General features: G+C 42.4%; 3 protein-coding genes across 3 annotated transcripts; 1 reads left to right on the forward strand and 2 right to left on the reverse strand.

Annotated features, from left to right (window-relative positions):
* Positions 1–1423: 1423 nt before the first annotated feature.
* Positions 1424–2757, reverse strand: LOC143415211 (mast cell protease 2-like). Its single transcript, XM_076880788.1, has 4 exons — positions 2615–2757; positions 2389–2521; positions 2018–2272; positions 1424–1921 (listed from the first exon to the last, which is right to left on the reverse strand). Exons 1-4 carry the CDS (start codon positions 2704–2706, stop codon positions 1745–1747), a joined length of 657 nt encoding a protein of 218 aa, XP_076736903.1. The 5' UTR covers positions 2707–2757; the 3' UTR covers positions 1424–1744.
* Positions 2758–11376: 8619 nt separating this feature from the next.
* On the reverse strand, positions 11377–12742 carry LOC143415079 (mast cell protease 1A-like). Its single transcript, XM_076880463.1, has 5 exons — positions 12685–12742; positions 12446–12596; positions 12214–12346; positions 11832–12089; positions 11377–11725 (listed from the first exon to the last, which is right to left on the reverse strand). The coding sequence occupies exons 1-5, from the start codon at positions 12740–12742 to the stop codon at positions 11561–11563; spliced, it is 765 nt and encodes a 254-aa protein (XP_076736578.1). The 3' UTR covers positions 11377–11560.
* A 2916-nt stretch (positions 12743–15658) lies between these two features.
* Positions 15659–18033, forward strand: LOC101464703 (granzyme A). The gene is made up of 5 exons (XM_004552694.4): positions 15659–15748; positions 15882–16023; positions 16639–16777; positions 17032–17301; positions 17414–18033. Exons 1-5 carry the CDS (start codon positions 15685–15687, stop codon positions 17561–17563), a joined length of 765 nt encoding a protein of 254 aa, XP_004552751.2. The 5' UTR covers positions 15659–15684; the 3' UTR covers positions 17564–18033.
* The last annotated feature ends 3632 nt before the right edge of the window (positions 18034–21665 follow it).

The following is a 21665-nucleotide window of genomic DNA, read 5'->3' on the forward strand; positions in this document are numbered from 1 at the left end:
AGGCCAAGAAAGATGCCAAACGGATTTATTTTACCAAGTGGATCATCATGGCCTTGCCATATTGGTCCATTTGATTGACCTTTATTATAATTATGTATTTATTTTACAAATGGGACAGACATGACTGGGGGATAGGACAGGGAGAAAGAATGAAAGAAAGAGAGGGAGAGAAAGAAAACCAGAGGGGAGAAGAGACGGTGAGAAGGGGGGGAAGAAAGAAAGAAAAACAAACAAAACACCTGGATCACCTGTATGGAGAAAAAAAAAACAGAAGAGAAAGCCAACAAAAAAAAGAGCAACATAATAAATACAGCACCATCACAATAAACTAGCTAGCAGTAGATAACAGTAGATACTAAATATTAAACGATATTGTGCAGCACGCAAGATAGACAGCGCACAATGTGCTTTGAGGCAGCAGCCAAGAAAGCTGTAGTCCGTGTCTGTGAACACCCGTGTGCACACCTGTGTGGATCAACATGCTTGTATTCCAAAGGTTTCTCCATGTAACGATCTGCTAGGGAGTGTGGGGAGCCATAGCCCCGTCCCCCAGGGCATGAAGCAGGTATGGAGGAGATCCAGGCCCCAGATATCCAGAGGCCCCAGAGTACGAGGACCCGAGGAGGACCACCAAAAGAGGGGGAACCGTGTCACCCTGGGTGGCATGGTTCCTTCCCATTTCTTTTTCTTTCTTTTTCCTCCTGCCTGTCAGCTTATACACATCACACAGACTGCAATAAAGGAAATAACACTAATGAAATGAGTAAATAAACAGACAAAAAGACAAAAGATAAAGTTTCCTTTATTGTCGCTATACTTAGACTACAGTGGTATATAACCTGATTCTGTGAAACAATTTAAAAATTTTGCCTGTCAGCTACTATGTTGTACTGTTGATATTGGTCACATGGGGTGGGAAACACCTTTGATACTTTTATTACTTTTATTTACTGATTTATTTTTATCTTCTTTTTCAATTATATATTTATTTTGTTTATTGATTTCATTGTATGCTTAATGTATGGTTTTTAACTGCTATCTCTGTTTTATTATTGGAAAGCACTTTGGTCAACTTTGTTGTTTTTAAAGTGCTATATAAATAAAGTTGGATTGGATTGGATTGGATTTAGACCCACATGATTGTTGCTGCATGCCCTCCTGGGGTAACACTGAATGTGGTCACTCCCACTCTCACCGACTCACACCGATTGTGTTACTTTAGTCATGTGGGAACAGCAAACTGTAGCAGTGATCATATGACAGAATTATTCTCTTTAGAATTTTAGTTGTTATATTTTAGGGCAAATTTTTTACCTTCTCACGACAATATTACAGATGAAATTTGGACTGCGAGATATTTTTATTTCTGTTTTTGGTTCCTCCGATGAAGCAATCGCCAGCACCGTGTTTACATTTTAATAGATTAGATTAGATTAGATTAGATAGAACTTTATTAATCCCTCGGGTGGGTTCCTCTGGGAAATTCGATTTCCAAAAAAGCACAGCACCGACAGAAGTTACAGAGTTGCAGAATATTATATATATATACACACACACACACACACACACACAAATACAGAGACAATATAAATAAAATATACGAAGGGGATAAATAGAATAAATAGGAATAAAAAATAAAAATACAAGTGAATTGCACATTTCAAGTAAGAAATGTAATAATGTAATGTAATAAATGTAATAAATGTAATGAAATGTAATAAAGTAATAATACAAAACCAAAACTTTATGGGTTTTGTTTATCACTATTTGGGTTTTTTAGAATTGAGTTGATCCACAGGCGGTATTTTGAGATGTCTGTAAAAACGTTGGGTACATCAGGATAGTCACAGTTTCTTTTTTTGTTGAAGGAAACGACACCAACAGCAATTCCTTTGCATATCAGCGGGCCGCCTGAATCACCCTGTGAGGAGGAGGAAGACTTTTGAGTTGTCTTTTTAAGTTTCAGTTTTCGATAACAGGCCAAATTACAACGTCAGTGATTGGACGGGAAACATACCTGACAGAACCCTTTGTCTGTGCCATAACCACCTGCGCAGATTACATTAGCAGGAAGACCAGGCCACAGTTCCTTACACACCTTTTTGTTGATGACAGGCACATCCACCACTCTCAGCTCATTAACAGTTTCACCAGCAGTTATAGTTTTCCCCCATCCAGACACCTGACACACTTCATTTTTTCTCAGTTGTACTTTAGCAGATGGCAGTGGAATTATTTTTACTCTCTTGTTTAGTTGAACTTTCCTGGAAAGCTGGAGACAGTTAGCATTAGAAATGCTCGCACTGTTATGCAGTGTAAATAATTAGATCACAAAATGATATCACCTTAAACCTTTAATGTTTCAGTATTAGTTTAGTTCATACTTACTTTAAGGAGCATGATGTCATCACCGTGCCAAGCCGTTTGATAAAAGTTGGGCTTGAATTTCTTTTTAATTGTTATTTTTTCTTGATGGGACTTCTCGAGATTGTGAGTGGCGAGAACAACGTGCGTGGGATTTCTGGAACAGTAATCTTTGTAATCAATACACTTTCTAAATCAGTTTTAAATGCTGTCAGTCACATTCTGCCACTGAAAAAGAATAATGACTTACTCTTTGGCACAGTGTGCAGCAGTGAGCACAAAGTCTGCAGTGATGAGAAATCCTCCACATACATGACCGGTGCTGCTCTGCACTGAGGCCATGTACAGCAATGAGTTCTCTGGAGCCTTTTTACCCTTTATGATGTCACTTCCATGTCCTCCAAAGAGGAAAATAAAACAAGTTGATGCTCCCGTCAGATAGTCACAGAATGATAATCGATGATTAATTCTTACCAGCTTGTGTGAGACATGTGAAGACATGGAAGAACAGAAGTTTCTGCAGAGCGTGCATGATGCCATCAAACCACCACATGTGTCATGTTGACCCTTTTTATGCTGCAGCTTGCTTCAATGACTAACCACATCCTGTAAGGTAAGCTACACATACATAGATAATCTTTCATTATCAATATGAAACACATTTATAATTTTGCGTGTGTGTGTATATATTTATTTTAGTGTCCAACACATATATTCACATTATTTTTCTTTCGTTATCACCATTTGAGGCTCAATTTCAGATCAACTTTTGTGATTTAAGACTTTTCAGCTTCCTGATTCGGTTCATTGGGCACCTTTTTGGGCCTCCTTTTTTTCTGAAATAGAAATAAATTGACTTAAACATCTTTAAGTCAATTTAAAAACTGTCATGAATCGCCGTGCGGCAGGCAGGAGTAGGACCCAAAATGCAGGACTCACAGGCACGAGGGAATAAACTCAAAAGGCAGCTTTATTGCTGAAGAGGCAGAACATAGGAAATACAAAACTAAACTGGGAAAACTACAAACTAAGAACTCACAGGGAGATCCACACACGGCATGAGGGACGACGTCACACTGAACAGAGGGAGACGCAGACAGAAATACACAGAGGGTTAACGAGGGAAGTGGGAACACACGGGGAACACAGGTGACACTGATAATCATAACGAGACAGGGCGGGGTGAACTGAACACCGACGGGAGAGGTGAAACAGGAAGTACAGGAGGAGAGAGAGCACGAGTAGAACACCAACGTAACAGGCAGGGGAGACACGGAATAAACACGAAAGGGGACGAGGGCTCATAAATACATAGAGGGCACACAGGGGGAAGAGAGAGCACGGGGAGAACTTAGACATAATGGGCAGGGGAAGCATGGGATAAAACATAAGGAGAGACGAGGGCTCACAGATATACAGAGGGGCACACAGGGAGACATGAAGGGCAAGGGATCAAAACTAGAAGCCATAGAATAAATCACACACACAAGTACAATAATACAAAAATCACAAAGAACTAAAAACGCTGGGTCAGGAGACCCAGGACCGTGACAGTACCCCCCCCTCAAGGGCTGGCTCCAGACAGCCCAAACACAGAAAAACAAAACCAAACAGAAAACAACCCAGGGCGGGCGGCGGGGGCCCAGGACGGAGGGCTCGGAACAGAAAACAAAAGAAGAGCACAGCAAACACCGGAGCCCAAGAAAACAACCCAAACACAAAGCAGTTCAGGGGGCCGACCATGCGGAAGGCAACGGCGGCGACGCGGAAACAGTTCAGGAGGCCGGCCGCGCGCAAGGCAACGGCGGCGACGAAGGAGACGACGGAGCAGTTCAGGGGGCCGACCGCGCGGAAGGCAACGGCGGCGACGAAGGAGACGACGGAGCAGTTCAGGGGGCCGACCGCGCGGAAGGCAGCGGCGGCGGCGAAGGAGACGACGGAGCAGTTCAGGGGGCCGACCGCGCGGAAGGCAGCGGCGGCGGCGAAGGAGACGACGGAGCAGTTCAGGGGGCCGACCGCGCGGAAGGCAGCGGCGGCCCTCCAGTCTCAGGCGTGCTGGCCATGGCCTGGTGGGCACAGGACCAGACGAGGCAGGGCCAGACGAGGCTGCAGCAGACGAAGGCTCTGAGGAGGCTGCAGCAGACGAAGGCTCTGAGGAGGCTGCAGCAGACGAAGGCTCTGAGGAGGCTGCAGCAGACGAAGGCTCTGAGGCTGGCCCAGGCGATGACGAAGCGGTCGCAGATGGCGGCTGGACAGGCTCCTCGGACCCTCCAGCGGAGACGGGAGGCTGAACGGGCCCCTCGGACCCTCCAGCGGAGACGGGAGGCTGAACGGGCCCCTCGGACCCTCCAGCGGAGACGGGAGGCTGAACGGGCCCCTCGGACCCTCCAGCGGAGACGGGAGGCTGAACGGGCCCCTCGGACCCTCCAGCGGAGACGAGGAGGTGCTGGCCGGGCTCACTGGAACCCCCAGCGGACGAGGTAGATGGCGGCGTGGGAGCCACGGAGTCCTGGATGAGCTCATCCGAGCTTCCAGCAGGAGCTGATGTAGAGCCAGAGAGGTTTGGGACCCCTGGCTGAATGTTAAGCCGAACAGAAGACCGTATCGCTATCGGGGACTGGGCCAATGGTTCAGGTGCGAGCTGAGCTACTGGAGAGGCGGATGAGAGTGGGAGCTGAGCTACTGATGGTGGTGAAGTAGATAACTGCACGGGGGACTGAACTGAGGGCGTCTGCACTGGCACAGGGGACTGAACTGATGTCTGTTGTAACGGAGGTGGTGAGAGTGGAGTAGGCAGTGGAGTAGATGACTTCACAGGAGAATGAACCAGAGGTGAGTGCACAGGAGATTGAGCTAGAGGTGGTAGTGACAGTTGAGGGGAAAGTGGAGCTGGTGATTGAGTGGATGACTGTGCTAAGGGATGCTGCACTGGGGACACTGGAGACTGCACTGGGGACACTGGAGACTGCACTGGGGACACTGGAGACTGCAGTGATGGTTGTAGTGGAGGTGTAACGGGTGAAGGAGTGGCTGAAGTGGCTGTGGGTCGGACGGCTAGTGGCTCAGCTACGGGGTATGGTAACGGCAGGGCTATGGGTTGAATGACTGACTGAGTAGCAGCCTGAGTGGCTGGGTGTAGTGACGGTTGTGGTGGAAGAGAAACAGGTGGTAGTGTGGATGATGGAGCTAAGGGCGACTGAGTGGCAGACCGAACTGATGACTGAAGCGATGGTAGAGGTGAAAATGGAGCTTGTGGTGGAGTTAATGGCTGAGCTAGCGGGGACACAGGAGACTGAACTGAGGGTGGCTGCGAGGGAGCTAACTGAACTGAGGGTGGCTGCGAGGGAGCTAACTGAACTGAGGGTGGCTGCGAGGGAGCTAACTGAACTGAGGGTGGCTGCGAGGGAGCTAACTGAACTGAGGGTGGCTGCGAGGGAGCTAACTGAACTGAGGGTGGCTGCGAGGGAGCTAACTGAGCTGTGAAGGGCTGCGAGGGAGCTAACTGAGCTGTGAAGGGCTGCGAGGGAGCTAACTGAGCTGTGAAGGGCTGCGAGGGAGCTAACTGAGCTGTGAAGGGCTGCGAGGGAGCTAACTGAGCTGTGAAGGGCTGCGAGGGAGCTAACTGAGCTGTGAAGGGCTGCGAGGGAGCTAACTGAGCTGTCGATAAGGCTGATGATTCCTCTACCAACTGAGCTATTGATTGGGCTAAGGATTGAAATAAGGTTTGTAGTAAGTCAGGCTGTGGATGTGACTGTGCTATGGGAAGCGAGGCTGAATGTGGTGGAGGTGGCGACTGAGCTTCGGGCCGGGCGGCTAACAGAGCTTCGGGCCGGGCGGCTAACAGAGCTTCGGGCCGGGCGGCTAACAGAGCTTCGGGCCGGGCGGCTAACAGAGCTTCGGGCCGGGCGGCTAACAGAGCTTCGGGCCGGGCGGCTAACAGAGCTTGGGGCGAAAATGGTGGTGGTGGAGTCGGTGTCTGGGCTACAGACGGCTTCTGAGCAGGAAACACAGGACACTGAGCTACAGGTGGCTGCTGAGCAGGTGACACTGGAGACTGAGCTACAGACGGCTGCTGAGCAGGGGACTGAGCTGAAAGCGGACGGGCAGCTGACTGAATAAACATAGCTCCAGAATAAACAGTTCCAGATGAAACAGTCTTAACTCCTGGGTCCGAAGGAGCATCAGAAGCACAGTCTTTTGAACCAAAGTGGAAACGATCGTTCTCAAAATAAATACTGTCATTTTCTGGAACAGGAGGAACAGAAGATCTAGAGTTCATGAAGCCGATGTTAGCGGCCTTGGGGGAAACGGTACGTTTATCCCTCGACACAGAAGGCGAATGTAGGGGGACTTTGTCACTCACCCTAGGCGGTTGGTCGAGAAGAGTCCCAGGCTCCTGCTGTGAAGTGGAAACGCTGGGTGAGTCGGGCGGCACGATAATAATCCCTAACATCTTGTAGAAGGCTTGTGCAGGCGTGAGCTGATTGCTTGCAGGCTCGTAGTAATCCTCCCGGGACCGGCTGGAGCGTTTTCTGCGAGACCTGGGCGTCCGCGGAGAGGAAGCAGGTGAGTGGACCGAAGGGTAAGCAGCTAGTGAGGAGCGGCAGCACGGAGGCCCTCCAAGCGCTAGCCGAGTCCCGTCAAAACGGGAGCTGCGCTTCCACGGTGAGTCCGCTGGATCCATTACTGGTGACGTCGTACTGTCATGAATCGCCGTGCGGCAGGCAGGAGTAGGACCCAAAATGCAGGACTCACAGGCACGAGGGAATAAACTCAAAAGGCAGCTTTATTGCTGAAGAGGCAGAACATAGGAAATACAAAACTAAACTGGGAAAACTACAAACTAAGAACTCACAGGGAGATCCACACACGGCATGAGGGACGACGTCACACTGAACAGAGGGAGACGCAGACAGAAATACACAGAGGGTTAACGAGGGAAGTGGGAACACACGGGGAACACAGGTGACACTGATAATCATAACGAGACAGGGCGGGGTGAACTGAACACCGACGGGAGAGGTGAAACAGGAAGTACAGGAGGAGAGAGAGCACGAGTAGAACACCAACGTAACAGGCAGGGGAGACACGGAATAAACACGAAAGGGGACGAGGGCTCATAAATACATAGAGGGCACACAGGGGGAAGAGAGAGCACGGGGAGAACTTAGACATAATGGGCAGGGGAAGCATGGGATAAAACATAAGGAGAGACGAGGGCTCACAGATATACAGAGGGGCACACAGGGAGACATGAAGGGCAAGGGATCAAAACTAGAAGCCATAGAATAAATCACACACACAAGTACAATAATACAAAAATCACAAAGAACTAAAAACGCTGGGTCAGGAGACCCAGGACCGTGACAAAAACATTCGTTAGGGTTTTCATTTCCTTGTTTGTGATGTGAGATTATTATACTATCTTATGCCACCTTATACTTCTAATCAAAGAATTGTTGAGTCATTATACGGCTATAGGCCACATTATGCCTTGGATTAAAGATTGTGAAATCATTACACTGTTTTATGATGCTGCTGATTTATAAGAAATACTGTTTTCAGAGAATCATGGCCTTATTTGTCTGATTAGAAAGAACAGAACATACTGCACAGGAAGCCAAGGTCATAACTCAGACTCACTGAAAGAGAAAGAATGTGGATGTTTAGGTTTTATGACCTTGGAGGGGGCTGAAGCTATAAGAATGTGAGAAACGTTCAGACACTTCGAGATCTGGTGGACACCCTCCTGTCCACAACTCCCGTCCGGACGATTATGCTCAAAGTGTTGTATGGAAGAATGAGAATTGTATGGAATAAAGAGATCGCTGATTGAGCATTTATACACCGAGTGTTGTTCTTCCTTCAGCCCAAAGATCAAAGAATTAGGATATTTAACAGTGACTATAAGGAGAAACTACACTAATTGAAAAAACAAACAAACACTTTTTTTTTCCAGAATAAGTTTGTTAAATTTCGGATACTGATCCAGTTACAGTAAATAAGCTGACTTTTCTTTTTTCATTGATGTAAGAGGAGTGATGAGACTGATATGGAAAAAGAGAAACAAGTAATAAAACACTTTAAGTGTCTGTCTGTGGTTTCCAACCGCCTCTCTCAGTTTTGTTCCACATTTCCTGTGTTTGCATCTAAATGTCTGAAAATTGACACATTGGCTTGACACCATGAACTGGGTCGCTGAAACCACAGTGTCTAGCTACACAGACATATTAAACATATCTGTTTAACTACTACCAGGGGTGAAACATGATCGAATTAGTACAAATAAACAAAATCACTTTAATAAATAAATAAGGATTGTTTTTAATTTAATTATCGGAGTGATAAATCAGAGGAAAAACTAAAACTAAAAATCAATTAAAGGGGATCACTTATTATCCCACTTATGATTAAAGTGTTCTTCTGACATTATTTATCTTCTTTTGTTAAATCAGTTACCTGCTGCCAGTAGGTGTGTCTATGTTTCGGATACGTATACTGTGTAATTTTATATACTTACAGTGGGGCAAAAAAGTATTTAGTCAGCCACCGATTGTGCAAGTTCCCCCACTTAAAATGATGACAGAGGTCAGTAATTTGCACCAGAGGTAGACTTCAACTGTGAGAGACAGAATGTGAAAAAAAAATCCATGAATCCACATGGTAGGATTTGTAAAGAATTTATTCGTAAATCAGGGTGGAAAATAAGTATTTGGTCAATAAGAAAAATACAACTCAATACTTTGTAACATAACCTTTGTTGGCAATAACAGAGGTCAAACGTTTACTATAGGTCTTTACCAGGTTTGCACACACAGTAGCTGGTATTTTGGCCCATTCCTCCATGCAGATCTTCTCGAGAGCAGTGATGTTTTGGGGCTGTCGCCGAGCAACACGGACTTTCAACTCCCGCCACAGATTTTCTATGGGGTTGAGGTCTGGAGACTGGCTAGGCCACTCCAGGACTTTCAAATGCTTCTTACGGAGCCACTCCTTTGTTGCCCGGGCGGTGTGTTTTGGATCATTGTCATGTTGGAAGACCCAGCCTCGTTTCATCTTCAAAGTTCTCACTGATGGAAGGAGGTTTTGGCTCAAACTTTCACGATACATGGCCCCATTCATTCTGTCCTTAACACGGATCAGTCGTCCTGTCCCCTTGGCAGAAAAACAGCCCCATAGCATGATGTTTCCACCCCCATGCTTCACAGTAGGTATGGTGTTCTTGGGATGCAACTCAGTATTCTTCTTCCTCCAAACACGACGAGTTGAGTTTATACCAAAAAGTTCTACTTTGGTTTCATCTGACCACATGACATTCTCCCAATCCTCTGCTGTATCATCCATGTGCTCTCTGGCAAACTTCAGACGGGCCTGGACATGCACTGGCTTCAGCAGCGGAACACGTCTGGCACTGCGGGATTTGATTCCCTGCCGTTGTAGTGTGTTACTGATGGTGACCTTTGTTACTTTGGTCCCAGCTCTCTGCAGGTCATTCGCCAGGTCCCCCCGTGTGGTTCTGGGATCTTTGCTCACCGTTCTCATGATCATTTTGACCCCACGGGATGAGATCTTGCGTGGAGCCCCAGATCGAGGGAGATTATCAGTGGTCTTGTATGTCTTCCATTTTCTGATGATTGCTCCCACAGTTGATTTTTTCACACCAAGCTGCTTGCCTATAGTAGATTCACTCTTCCCAGTCTGGTGCAGGTCTACAATACTTTTCCTGGTGTCCTTCGAAAGCTCTTTGGTCTTGGCCATTGCGGAGTTTGGAGTCTGACTGTTTGAGGCTGTGGACAGGTGTCTTTTATACAGATGATGAGTTCAAACAGGTGCCATTCATACAGGTAACGAGTGGGGGACAGAAAAGCTTCTTACAGAAGACGTTACAGGTCTGTGAGAGCCAGAGATTTTCCTTGTTTGAGGTGACCAAATACTTATTTTCCACCCTGATTTACGAATAAATTCTTTACAAATCCTACCATGTGGATTCATGGATTTTTTTTTCACATTCTGTCTCTCACAGTTGAAGTGTACCTCTGGTGCAAATTACTGACCTCTGTCATCATTTTAAGTGGGGGAACTTGCACAATCGGTGGCTGACTAAATACTTTTTTGCCCCACTGTATTTGCCTTTGTGTTTTAGATTAAGAGTCGATGCTCTACACTCACAGTTAAGAAGATATTACTGTGGTTAGTGGAACTGCACTCACAGAGCTTTTCATCTGTTGAATTATCATTCATTCAGCGTCTGCAGCATTAATGTGAATTTATTATTCATTATCCTCATCCTCATAAATCTGTACTCCAGCTGTAGTAAGATATAGTGCACATAAATGAAATCTAGTGTGTTGCTGTTTGAGCCTCATTTCCCTGCACTGAAGCTCAGAGGAAGATTTGTATGGGTCTCTGTTGAACCACTAGAACATGCTGTTTCAGTAGATGAAGTTGTTATAATGTTTGATAAAATCTTCCAGCACAGGTGTGTGCAGTATAAAAAAATCCAAGCCACTGCAAACCAGGTCATTCTACTATTACCCTCAAATCTTATGTCTTTTTGCCAATAATCACCCTTCTCCACAAACATCAGGTGACTTGTGAGAGTGAGGACAAGTATTGTGTAATGCATTTAAGGTAAAAACAAACAGAATCTCCACCGAGCACATGTTGGAGCCGACAGTAAGCCGACAAAATCCTCATATTACTTAAATACCAAAAAGTAGTCATTCCCTGAACCCAGCATGTTTTTGAGCTTTACTGTACAAGGAATATAAAAAATGAAATGTTATGAAAAGTATTTTCTCATTTTCTGCTAGAAGAATTTGGCTCTACAGTCATTAGCCTGTATCCATGGTAACACCTGGAGGCTTAAGAAAAATATCAAGTCTGAATTTGATTACTTCTTTTGATATTGAACTTCAGTTTAATTGGAAAAAACTGAATTAAAATTTTGAGAAGCAAAAAAACATACAAGGATGCAAATATGTCTTTCGTCACAGGCAAACTGAAGCGTGGTCCACTACAAAGGCAGAAATAATATTAAAAATTCAGCCTTTTGGCTGTTACAGAAAGAAATGACAGATTGAGTGTGGGATACGTTTGTATTTTTGTTTTTGGTTAAACTGATGAAAGAATCAGAAATTCTCACATTTCAATAGTGAAAAGAAAAACTTGAAGTAAATTTTTTACTTAAATTACTTTACTCAATCTCTTTTTTTTCCAGAACCTCGTCGATCCATTTACGGTATTTTGAGATGTCCGTATAGACGTTGGGGTAATTGGGGTAATTGCAGTTCTTATAATAGTTGAAAGAAACAACCCCAACAGCAAACCCATGACACACCAGAGGACCACCAGAATCTCCCTGTGAGGAGGAAGAATTTTAATTTATCAGTTTATGTTCATTATGTTTATGTTTTTAAGATTTGTGAACATGAAACCGTTTTAAACTGAAAGGACAGAAAACATACCTGACAGAATCCTTTGGTTGTATTGTATCCACCTGCACAGATTACATTGGCAGGAAGACCAGGCCATTGTTCCTCACAGTTCTTTGATGTAATGACAGACACGTTCACCACCATCAGCTCATCAGCAGGTTTATCATCAACAGTTTCAGTTTTTCCCCATCCAGCCACCTGACACACTTGGTTTTCTTTTAGGTTTATTTCAGCATGTGGAATTTGAATTATTTCTACTCCATGGCCCAGTTTAACTTTCTCAGACAGCTGGAGACACAACATGAAGTAAAAAATATATCTATGTTCATACGATAGTTCTTTAGATATAATCTGAATAATGAAACCACAAACACATCATGTGAAACTGTTGTGAACATGAACATGTACTTACTTCAATCAGCATGATATCATCACCCAGTCCAACACTTTTATAATTTTCATGGATGCTTTTGTTTTCAATCTTTATTTTTTGATGATTGCAGCTCTTCAGATTGTGGTTGCCGAGAACAACGTGTGTGGGGCTCCTGAAAGAGTGATCAATGAGAGGTAATCAATACATTTTCTAAATGTGTTTTAATGACATGAGTCAGAGAAGCAGAAGCAGAAGATGTTTGATTACTCACGAGTCATTACAGTGTGCAGCCGAGACTACAAAGTCTTCATTGATGAGAAATCCTCCACAAACATGTTCACCCTTTTTGTTCTGCACAGAGGCCATGTAGTGCATGGAGTTCTCTGGGGCTTTTGTACCATGTATGATGTCACTTCCATGTGCTGAAAAAAGCAGAGTAAAGGAAACCAAAATGAAGTTAACGTTCCATTGAACGATCAGAGGACAATAACAAAGTTTTGCAGATCTTACCGAGTCGTCCGAGACATGCCAGAACATGGAGGAGCAGGATTTTTTGCAGACTGAGCATGATGCCAGCAAAAAGGTGAAGTTGTGTTGGCACAAGTGTGAAATTGACCTTTTATACAGCAGTTGCTCTGTCAAATCTGATGATCACAATTTGACTTCTAACCACATCCTGTTTTTTTGGGCACTTGTATTATCTTTACATTATCTTGTTCATCAGTATTACACTACCTCATCATCCTGAAACACACGGGCTGTTTAATGGTTGCAAGTTTCTCACAGTCTCTCACACCACAACTTTTGTACACAAGCAGGCATGTCTAAACCTTCATAAAGCTGGGTTGTTGAAACATTTTTACACCACTGTTAAAGCTCAAAACAACAATATCCCACTGAGTTACTGATTTTATACTTGAACCAAGACTAATAACATTATGGTACTTGGCTCATAATCTGTCCACCAGCAATGTAAAAACAGGAAGGAGATGCCTTTTCATTTAGCGCCTCCTTGGGACCATTTCTTCCACTGTGTGAACTGTTTATGGAGCGAGGTTCTCCTACGGAAAAGTGGTAGTGCCCTCCTGTATGGAGCTTGGTCTCTTGAATGAATAATATGTAAATAGTGCTTTGGCCGTAAAGAGAGTTTTGGAAAGAATCATGAGTTTGAAGCTGGAAATTGGAGACTGGAAAGGATGTGCAGGAAGATTCAGGATCGAAACTGAAATGTTCCAACAAGTGAAGAGAGTGTGTGGAGAAGATGGGAGGAGCACTGTGAGGAGCTGATGGATGTGAGAAAACGAGAGAGAGGGAGGAGAATGGATGGAGGATGGTGAATATAATGAATCAGGAAGTGTAGGAAGACACAAATGATATGAAACGGAATTCTTTAATAGCAATACATTCTGGGTAGTCGCTACCATGTTGTTGTCCATGCAATACCAAAACAAAGATGGACACCAACAAGCATGATACGATACAGATAGAAGATAAACGATGAGGGAAAGGAGCGTCGTTAGGAGGGTTTAAACACAACGAATGGCCATTTTATCTTTAGGACCTACTGATGCTAACAGTAGTGGTGAGCACACAGCAAACATGTTAAGAATGATAAACTCACATGGAACTTTATGTTTACTGAGAGCAAAGTGGTTTTTCTCATTAACTGAAGAATTAATCACTGAGAGGTGGTGTGCATCACCACAGAAGATGTCTGATTACTAATGAGGCTATACGACATGCATCATAGACCACAGAGTATTTGGTGATTAGAAATCATTGATATACATCACCTCTGGTGTTCTGCACAGAGGCCATGTGCTGCACTGAATTCTCATGGGCTTTTTTGCCACGTATAGTTTTACCAAGAAATTGTGGTAGCGTATGCAATGCCATACTCTCTGCAAACATATAGCTCAAAAAGTGTCGAATGAATTCTGTTAAAATGTTGTAGGGGTGTAGAGCGGGGTCATCTTAACAAAGCATTAAAATCTGGCTCACATCCACCGTTGACCGTCTTCAAGGTCAACTTCAAGATTTATTGGTGGAAAACTGAAAAAGAAGCCTTTTAAAATTAAAAGTGCTTAAAAGTAAAAGTGTGGTGTGTATTGTCGACATATAGAAAGGAACACATAAAGACTTAAGGATTTTTCTGGAAACCACACAGCTCCCCTGTGACAGAGGAAGATCGTGACAAAGGAGACTGAGACAATGGCCGTGTTCCAAAATCGCCTCCTATCTCCTATTAATGGCTGTGCCTCATGTTATCTGTCTGAGCTGCTACACCCTTATGTCCTGCCTCATTCTCTCAGGTCAGCAGACCAGATGCTTTTGCTCGTTCCAAACACTCAACGTAAGCACAGAGGTAGGAATAAAGTGCTGCAGTTTGCAGTGCTTCTTACCAAAATAATCCAGTGTAAACTCGGGTTTCAGTCCAGTGGTAATCTCTGAAAATAGGCAGTTCTGATAAGTGAGAGGAGGCTGAAGGAAAATCAGTATATTTTGATATAATGTTACCGTGCCACATGCGTGTGGCAACATTCAGGCATTAATCTAACACAGTAACAGTATTAATTACAGATTCAGCAGAGAGAAGCTGCTCACTGTGTGCGCACTGCTGAGAAAAAGAAGCTGAGCTCGGTTTATTTCTGCTCTGTTTCATGAAAACTGTGTTAGTGAGGAGCAAAGAGTGGGCTCACCGACACACTCGGCATGAAGACTGAGTGAAGAGTTTCAATACAGAGAGTTCTCTCTCGTTCTGATAACATCTCGCCTCCGAAAAATAAACTCTTCTATTAGCAGCTATTACAGCCATCGCAGGCTGAATACAGGATTTTTTTTCCATGTTAAATTTTGTGCAACTTGCAAGAAACTTTGTGTCATAGACTTTTCAATTCACATTTGCCTGACTCATTTAAATATTCTCCACCTGAAAGTAAAACTCTTATAAATACTTCTGCTCGCAGCTTTCAGTCACCGACTCTTCAGCCTTTTCAGTGAATCCAACAGGTTATTAATGTCTCAAAATCTTTTAAGGCTCAAAATCTCAACCTCTCAAAATCACTGTAAATCAGACACAGCCGTCACAGATATTTTAGAGCTAATAATCAATCAAATATCTTTGCTTTTATGATCCTAACCTCATTGTGTCACTGACACTCAATATTCACATTAAACCACTAGGTGGTGATCTCTGATATATTTTGTGGGCACTGTGTGGCTTCAACCCAGTTCACAGTAATACTGGTAAAACTACAAAATTAATGATGATTATTAAAAAGCACATATGATTAACATGTGAGCAAATTGGCAAATTATATTTTTTAGTTTCAAAACTACTGATGATTGTTATAACACATTAAGAACACTACTGGCTGTGTGTGTGTGTGTGTGTGTGTGTGTGTGTGTGTGTGTGTGTGTGTGTGTGTGTGTGTGTGCACAGTGTATAAAGCTGTGCATAACAGTGGACTTCAGTGAATTCAACATTCGCTCAGCGAGAGTTGAGACAACATGCTCTGCCGGAGGAATTTCAGTGTTTTCATCTTGTTCATGCTTCTTTCCATCATCCAGTCAGGTGAATGATGTTTTGTACTTTAATTTACATTACTGATATCTCTCAGTTGGTGTAGGATGTGTGCTCACTCATCTGTTCTTGACTTAAAAATCTGCTGATTTTCTTATGTGACTGGATTTTTTTTTTGTTTTAGGTCATGGTTCTGAGATTATTGGAGGGAAGGAAGTTAAGCCACACTCACTGCCCTTCATGGCTTATTTGACAAGTAAGAAATCTATGTGTGGGGGGACATTAATCCACCCACAATGGGTCCTGACAGCTGCTCACTGCACTGGGTAAGAACCCGAGGTTCACTTTTCCTAAATTTCCAAATCAAAATATTGCAGTATTTATTTTTAACAGAAGATGTGAAGTGTAATGCTAACTGATATTTTTTCTTACCCAGAGCGTAACTCCTCCTGACAGGCAGGGGCTGCACTAAAATGTTTCATGCTTTTATAAGAACACAACTTTTAAACCTTTCACCTTGAAAATGACATACTACAGTTGTCTTTACTCATTGTGATGTCAAAGGATCTTGTAGTGAAAAAATAGTAAGTGTGTTGTACAGCTCTCTCTCCATGCTTTGACCTTGGGTGCTAACAGTGAAGGTCAAGGTCAAATGCATAGCCAAACTAGGTACTCATGTCCCCTAAGATGTTTGAAGATGATCCATAAACAATTGTGGGCAATTTCAAGTTTGATGTGGCTTTGACCTGATTTTCACCAACATGAAATCAGCTTTAGTTGTTATTTGTGTCTGACATCACACAATGCTTGAAAACTAGCAAACAGACAAACAAACACAAAGAACCGATTACATCCTGCCCTCCTTCAAGTAGAGAAAAATACACTCCTGACCTTTTGATGTAAGTGAAGTGTCATCACTACACTGAGTTTTTCTTTTGCAGAATGAGCAAGGCGATCCTGGGAGCGCACTCCATCGCCAAAGAGGAAGAAGAGTGGAGGCAGGTCCGAGAGGTTGAGAAACGTTTTGCTCATCCTAACTATTTCAATCATATTGTGGGCAATGACCTCATGCTGCTCAAGGTAAGCTGAAAATTCAGTGTCCAGTAGCCGGTCAAGCAAATATACAACAATGAAAATAAGTTTGTTTCTACCTGATAAAGTGCATTTCTGGGTATGTTTATACATGTTTCAATAATTCGCTCCAACTATTTCCCATTTTCCAAACAAAATATATGAATTATTAAGTAGTGACCCAGACTTTATCACAGTGGCAAGTCGGTAACATATAGATAGTCACTGTCAAAATGTAACATTTCTTTTCAACTCTTTCTCAGCTTAAGGAACCAGTAAATACAACCAAGTCAGTAAAATGGCTCCAGTTGGGCAAAATTGTCAAAGACCCTGCAGATGGCACCACGTGTCTGGTTGCTGGATGGGGAATAACTGAAGAGAACCACACCTCGGATGTTCTCAAGTCTGTCCGCGTGACTGTGATTGGCAGACATAAGTGTAACTCTTGTGAATATTACAACTACGCACCTTTAATCACCAGTGACATGGTATGTGCTGGTTCAAATGGCAAAAAAGCAGCGGATACCTGTCAAGTAAGTATGAAGAATGTATATGAGCATGTAATCATTGAGCTCAGCACCATTTTGACGTTTTGACACCTGTAAGTGAGAAAAAAGGTCTACAGTGCATATGTACTTGCTGCAGGGGGATTCCGGAGGCCCACTGCTGTGCGGCTTTCAGCTGGTTGGAGTTACTTCTTTTGGAGCTGGTTGTGGGGACATTTACAAGCCTGGAGTCTACTCGTTTCTCTCAAAGAGGCAACTCAAGTGGATCAAAGAAACTATGAAGTCTTAAAAGTCATCAGGCATCAGTCCACATAAGCTAAGCTAGATGACAATATTTTATGCTTTTATGATGTTTAATCGGCTGAGCTATCACTTCATACCTTTCACTTGACCAGCATCATTTTATTATCTCATTGATTATGTTATATTTTATGGAATCTTTGTCACTGCTGGCTTGCTCTAATTGTTACAGACTGTGCACATAGCAGCCTGTGGTTAGTCCGTTTATGCACACACAAAAGTAAAACAACAGTGAGACTGTCCAGTCTGTCGCCCAGAGACATTCACTATGTCCAGTAAATGAATATGAGGATTTTGAACAGATTTTTTCACAAAGATAAATTTTTAAATATGTTTTCTTGTTTAGTTTTGTTCAGTATTTGTACTTGACACATCCCCTCCCTGCCAAAAGACAAAACAAAAAACAAAATTGATACAAAACAATATTTTACTTTACTTTTACTTTCTGCTTTTCCTACTTTCTAATAAAGCTGAAGTAAAGATATCTTTCCTTCTGTCTGTCTCTTATTGTTTGTACTGTAATTCTCTCAAAGTGTCATGTTTTTACAGTAACTTCTAATTCTCACATCACTAAATCTTAATCTTAATTTAAGAAATCTTTATCAAAAATTGGTAATCAGTCCTTCATTTTTAACCAAATTAAATGTCTTTTAAGCCTAAAAAGGCAGTCAGGCCACATTCTTGATTTGTTCTTTGTCAAACGAGCCCTTTGTGGCTTATTTATTTACATATTTGATGAGGTAAAAATCATTTTGCTTCTCTTACATTTTCAAATAAAATATAGCAGTGTTTTTTGTTTTTTTTTATCACACCGTCTGATAGGTAATACATTGTGTGATTGTGTGTTTTTTTAAATTGCGATCATAAAAAAACCCCACATAATTAATTTGATTTAACATTTCACAGAATTAACAGGTGCATCAATGATATAATGTTACCATTAATACCGTTACACCAAAATATTTTGCTTTATAGCCTCAAGGTTTTGTCTGGCATCACTGTTTAAGCGCTAGTCTGGTTTTCCTCCTATTTTTCTGAAAGAAGATTTTCTGTTAGGGTAAACAAGTTCTCTAGCACTGCTTCTCTAACCTGTGGGGTTCCACAAAGTTCAGTCCTTGGTCTATTGTTTTTGTTTTTTACATGCTACCTTCAGCATTATTCCATTCTTTTGTTTCTTATTTCCATGCCAATGATATTCTGCTGCTTATGTCTTTTAAGCCTTGTCAGCTGGATAGACCTTAGTTGATTGTTTATTCGAGATTTGTGGCTGGCTCTCCAATAACTGCTTTGTTTTAAACTCCAATAACACCAAGGTCGTGATAATAGCTGCTCCCGATATACATTCAAGAATCAGTCAAGTGATTACTTTGTTTGGAGCTTGGACGTCTGTGCGTTGTCATAAAATAATACATAAACTAATTTAAGTCTATTAGCAGCATCCAACCAATCATCCAGTTTTTTTATCTAATAAATGCTCATTTGACTTCTCACTTGTTGGTGAGAAGTTGGTAGATTGGATCTGGCTGGTTTACGCTTTTTTATCAGTAAGTAATGTAAAAAAAATATTGATTTTTAGATCTGGTGCAACAGCACGTGCACTAAATATGTTTCCTTCTCTCCTTCATTTCTTTATTTTAACCATTTTTCTTGTCTCACACTTAATAAATACATTTCAGAAATTAGAGCTTTTGATTATTTAATTATCTACAATTGAAGAAGTCAGATGCAAGTCCATGATACTGTTCTTAGGAACTGTTTGATTTGGCCAGTTGTCACTATCTTCAGATCCTGTAGCAAATTGAATGAACCACAGAAACCACAATTTCCAGATAAGATTTAAACTTCAGAGCACTTCCTCAGACTCACGGTTATGAAACTTAGCTGTATTTAGACAGTTACCCCATTTCACCATCCTCAGAAGTTTATTGATTAAACCTGATTAAAAATGAAATGTCATCCATATTAATAAGGCTCATGAAACTGTAGACAAGATGGAAACTGAATAGCTGTTAATTGTAAAACTTTGTCTGATATTTATTTATTGCCCCACTGGTCCAATAATTAACACATTGCTTAATATTGACTTTATATTCTCAGTTTCATAGCATAATGGTGGAGTACGATGCTAATAGATGGAATAGTTAAAAGGTTTTTGCTAGGTTCTGATTATGTGTAAAAACATTGTCCCTTCAGTCGTAAGTATATTTCAGTCATTATAGAACTGCACTTGTGTTTTACCAAAGAAAGCAATATTTAAAAAAAAAAAATGTATTGACAGCGATTTAACAGCACAAGTACAATCCCAGGGTGTCAAAGCAAATCTTTAATTAAGTAAGATTTAACAAGTCTTTTTTCCTGAGAATCGTGTTGATCCAGTAAAGTTGTTTTGAAATATCTGCATTGTACCATCTCCACCCCAATGTTCTGTGTATTTCCTCAGTGCTCCCTGTATTTCCTACTTCTGTTCCCAGTTTAGTTCCCTAGTTTCTTAGTTTTTTGGTTTGAGTCCCTAGTTTCTTGTTTTTGGTTTTATTTTCTGTATTAGTGTAAGAGTATTCCTAGTAGTAAAAGCTGCCTTTTTGAATTTATTCCCTCGTGCTTGAGTCCTGCTTTGAGTCCACAGCACCACACTGTGACAGCAGCTTGACCAAATCAATTCATTGAAAATGTATTACAGTTTCTATTTAAATATTAAAGCAATGAATAAACACTGTTCTCACTTGTGTCTGTAGGTACATGAATAAAATGTGATCATGTAGAGCTTTTACATTTTTTAGGCTTTAAGTCGCTGCTAATATTGAGGATTTAGCAAGTACAGAAGTAATACATTATTTACTAATCAGTTATTTATTACTGAAGATCAATTATTTACTTTATGATTGTAAATAATTATTACATATCCATTCATCCATCCTTATCAGGGACGCTGTCCCAGGTTGCTCTGACATCCTGCTACTGTATGTTGATTATTGTCTTTGGCGCAAATTTGTACAGTGTGTAACTTGGAATCTCTCGGCTGTGGTAGACTCCACATGTAGAGGCTTTATTGTCCATGAAAGTTCCTTTTCCTCTTTAACTACCTGAGGAATTCTTGGAGCAGCTCATCTCAGGTGCATGTCTTCCTGATGCATTTGCATCTTAGACTGGGCTTTGAAACTCTCTTATCCTCGCCACGTCTCTTTCCTTTGTTAATAGACTTGTAGGTGCTGGACTTTGGATCATGGTTTTCATGTCGTGACATCATGATCATCTATCTCCTACTGTGGATTATTATTCCAGTTGGGTATATGACAGCTGTGGTGATGCATGCATTAGTGGCTTGGATCTTACTTCTACTGTTTAACTGGCATCAAAGCACTTGCCTTACCTACTGTGTTTGGCTGTGATGGACCTTCGAGCATCTTTGTCATGGTTCCCCCATTTAACACAAAAGAAATCTTTATTATAATCAATTAACTCAATAATCATATAAATAGTAACAACAAAAAGAGACAGCACCTCTGCTTTAATGATAAATCAGACAGGTCAACCCAAAGAGATAGTGACCACTTCAACAAAGAAAACAACTATAAGGCTTCAACAGAAAAAGACAGCAACGCTGCCAATACCCAGGCAGGCCAAACAAACTAATGGAGGCCGCCGTCACTTAAGGGAAACCACCGCTCAGTTAAGAACTACTCACAAAGAGCCACGCACGGTGGGGCTGGTCACACACAGCAGGCCTTTTCCATACCTAGACCAGTATCACACACTGCCCATCACAGAAGAACTCCACCAGAAGCCTCTCCCACATCCACACTGCTCTTCTCCAGCTTATATCACCTCTGAGGGTAATTGGTGGTAAACGAGGGCAGATGAGCAGCAGGTGTGTCCTAAAGGAGAAGGCAGGGGCAGAGAGAGACAAGGGGAGGGGCAAGAAAGAAGGAGGAGGAGAGGGAGAAGACAACACCACGCCCACACACTCCCACAGCCTCACAGGATGTAACAAGGTACTTGCACCTGTCCTGTATATCTGCTGATCTGCATTCTGGTAGCTCCACTCCTACAGTCTGGATCACCTCCCCTCTCATTGCTATCATTTGGCCACGCTT

Source organism: Maylandia zebra, linkage group LG23, assembly GCF_041146795.1.
Source record: "Maylandia zebra isolate NMK-2024a linkage group LG23, Mzebra_GT3a, whole genome shotgun sequence".
Lineage (NCBI taxonomy): Eukaryota > Metazoa > Chordata > Actinopteri > Cichliformes > Cichlidae > Maylandia > Maylandia zebra.

Coding starts and splice junctions, on each gene's coding strand:
- LOC143415211 (XM_076880788.1), bottom strand. CDS start 2,706: ATGGCCTCAGTGCAGAGCAGCACCGGTCATGTATGTGGAGGATTTCTC. Junction 2,522..2,614: donor GCTGCACACTGTGCCAAAGA/GTAAGTCATTAT, acceptor TTACTGTTCCAG/AAATCCCACGCACGTTGTTC. Junction 1,922..2,017: donor CAGACAAAGGGTTCTGTCAG/GTATGTTTCCCG, acceptor TCCTCCTCACAG/GGTGATTCAGGCGGCCCGCT.
- LOC143415079 (XM_076880463.1), bottom strand. CDS start 12,742: ATGCTCAGTCTGCAAAAAATCCTGCTCCTCCATGTTCTGGCATGTCTC. Junction 12,597..12,684: donor GGCATGTCTCGGACGACTCG/GTAAGATCTGCA, acceptor TGCTTTTTTCAG/CACATGGAAGTGACATCATA. Junction 12,090..12,213: donor ATGATATCATGCTGATTGAA/GTAAGTACATGT, acceptor TTGTGTCTCCAG/CTGTCTGAGAAAGTTAAACT.
- LOC101464703 (XM_004552694.4), top strand. CDS start 15,685: ATGCTCTGCCGGAGGAATTTCAGTGTTTTCATCTTGTTCATGCTTCTT. Junction 15,749..15,881: donor TCTTTCCATCATCCAGTCAG/GTGAATGATGTT, acceptor TTTTTGTTTTAG/GTCATGGTTCTGAGATTATT. Junction 16,778..17,031: donor ATGACCTCATGCTGCTCAAG/GTAAGCTGAAAA, acceptor ACTCTTTCTCAG/CTTAAGGAACCAGTAAATAC.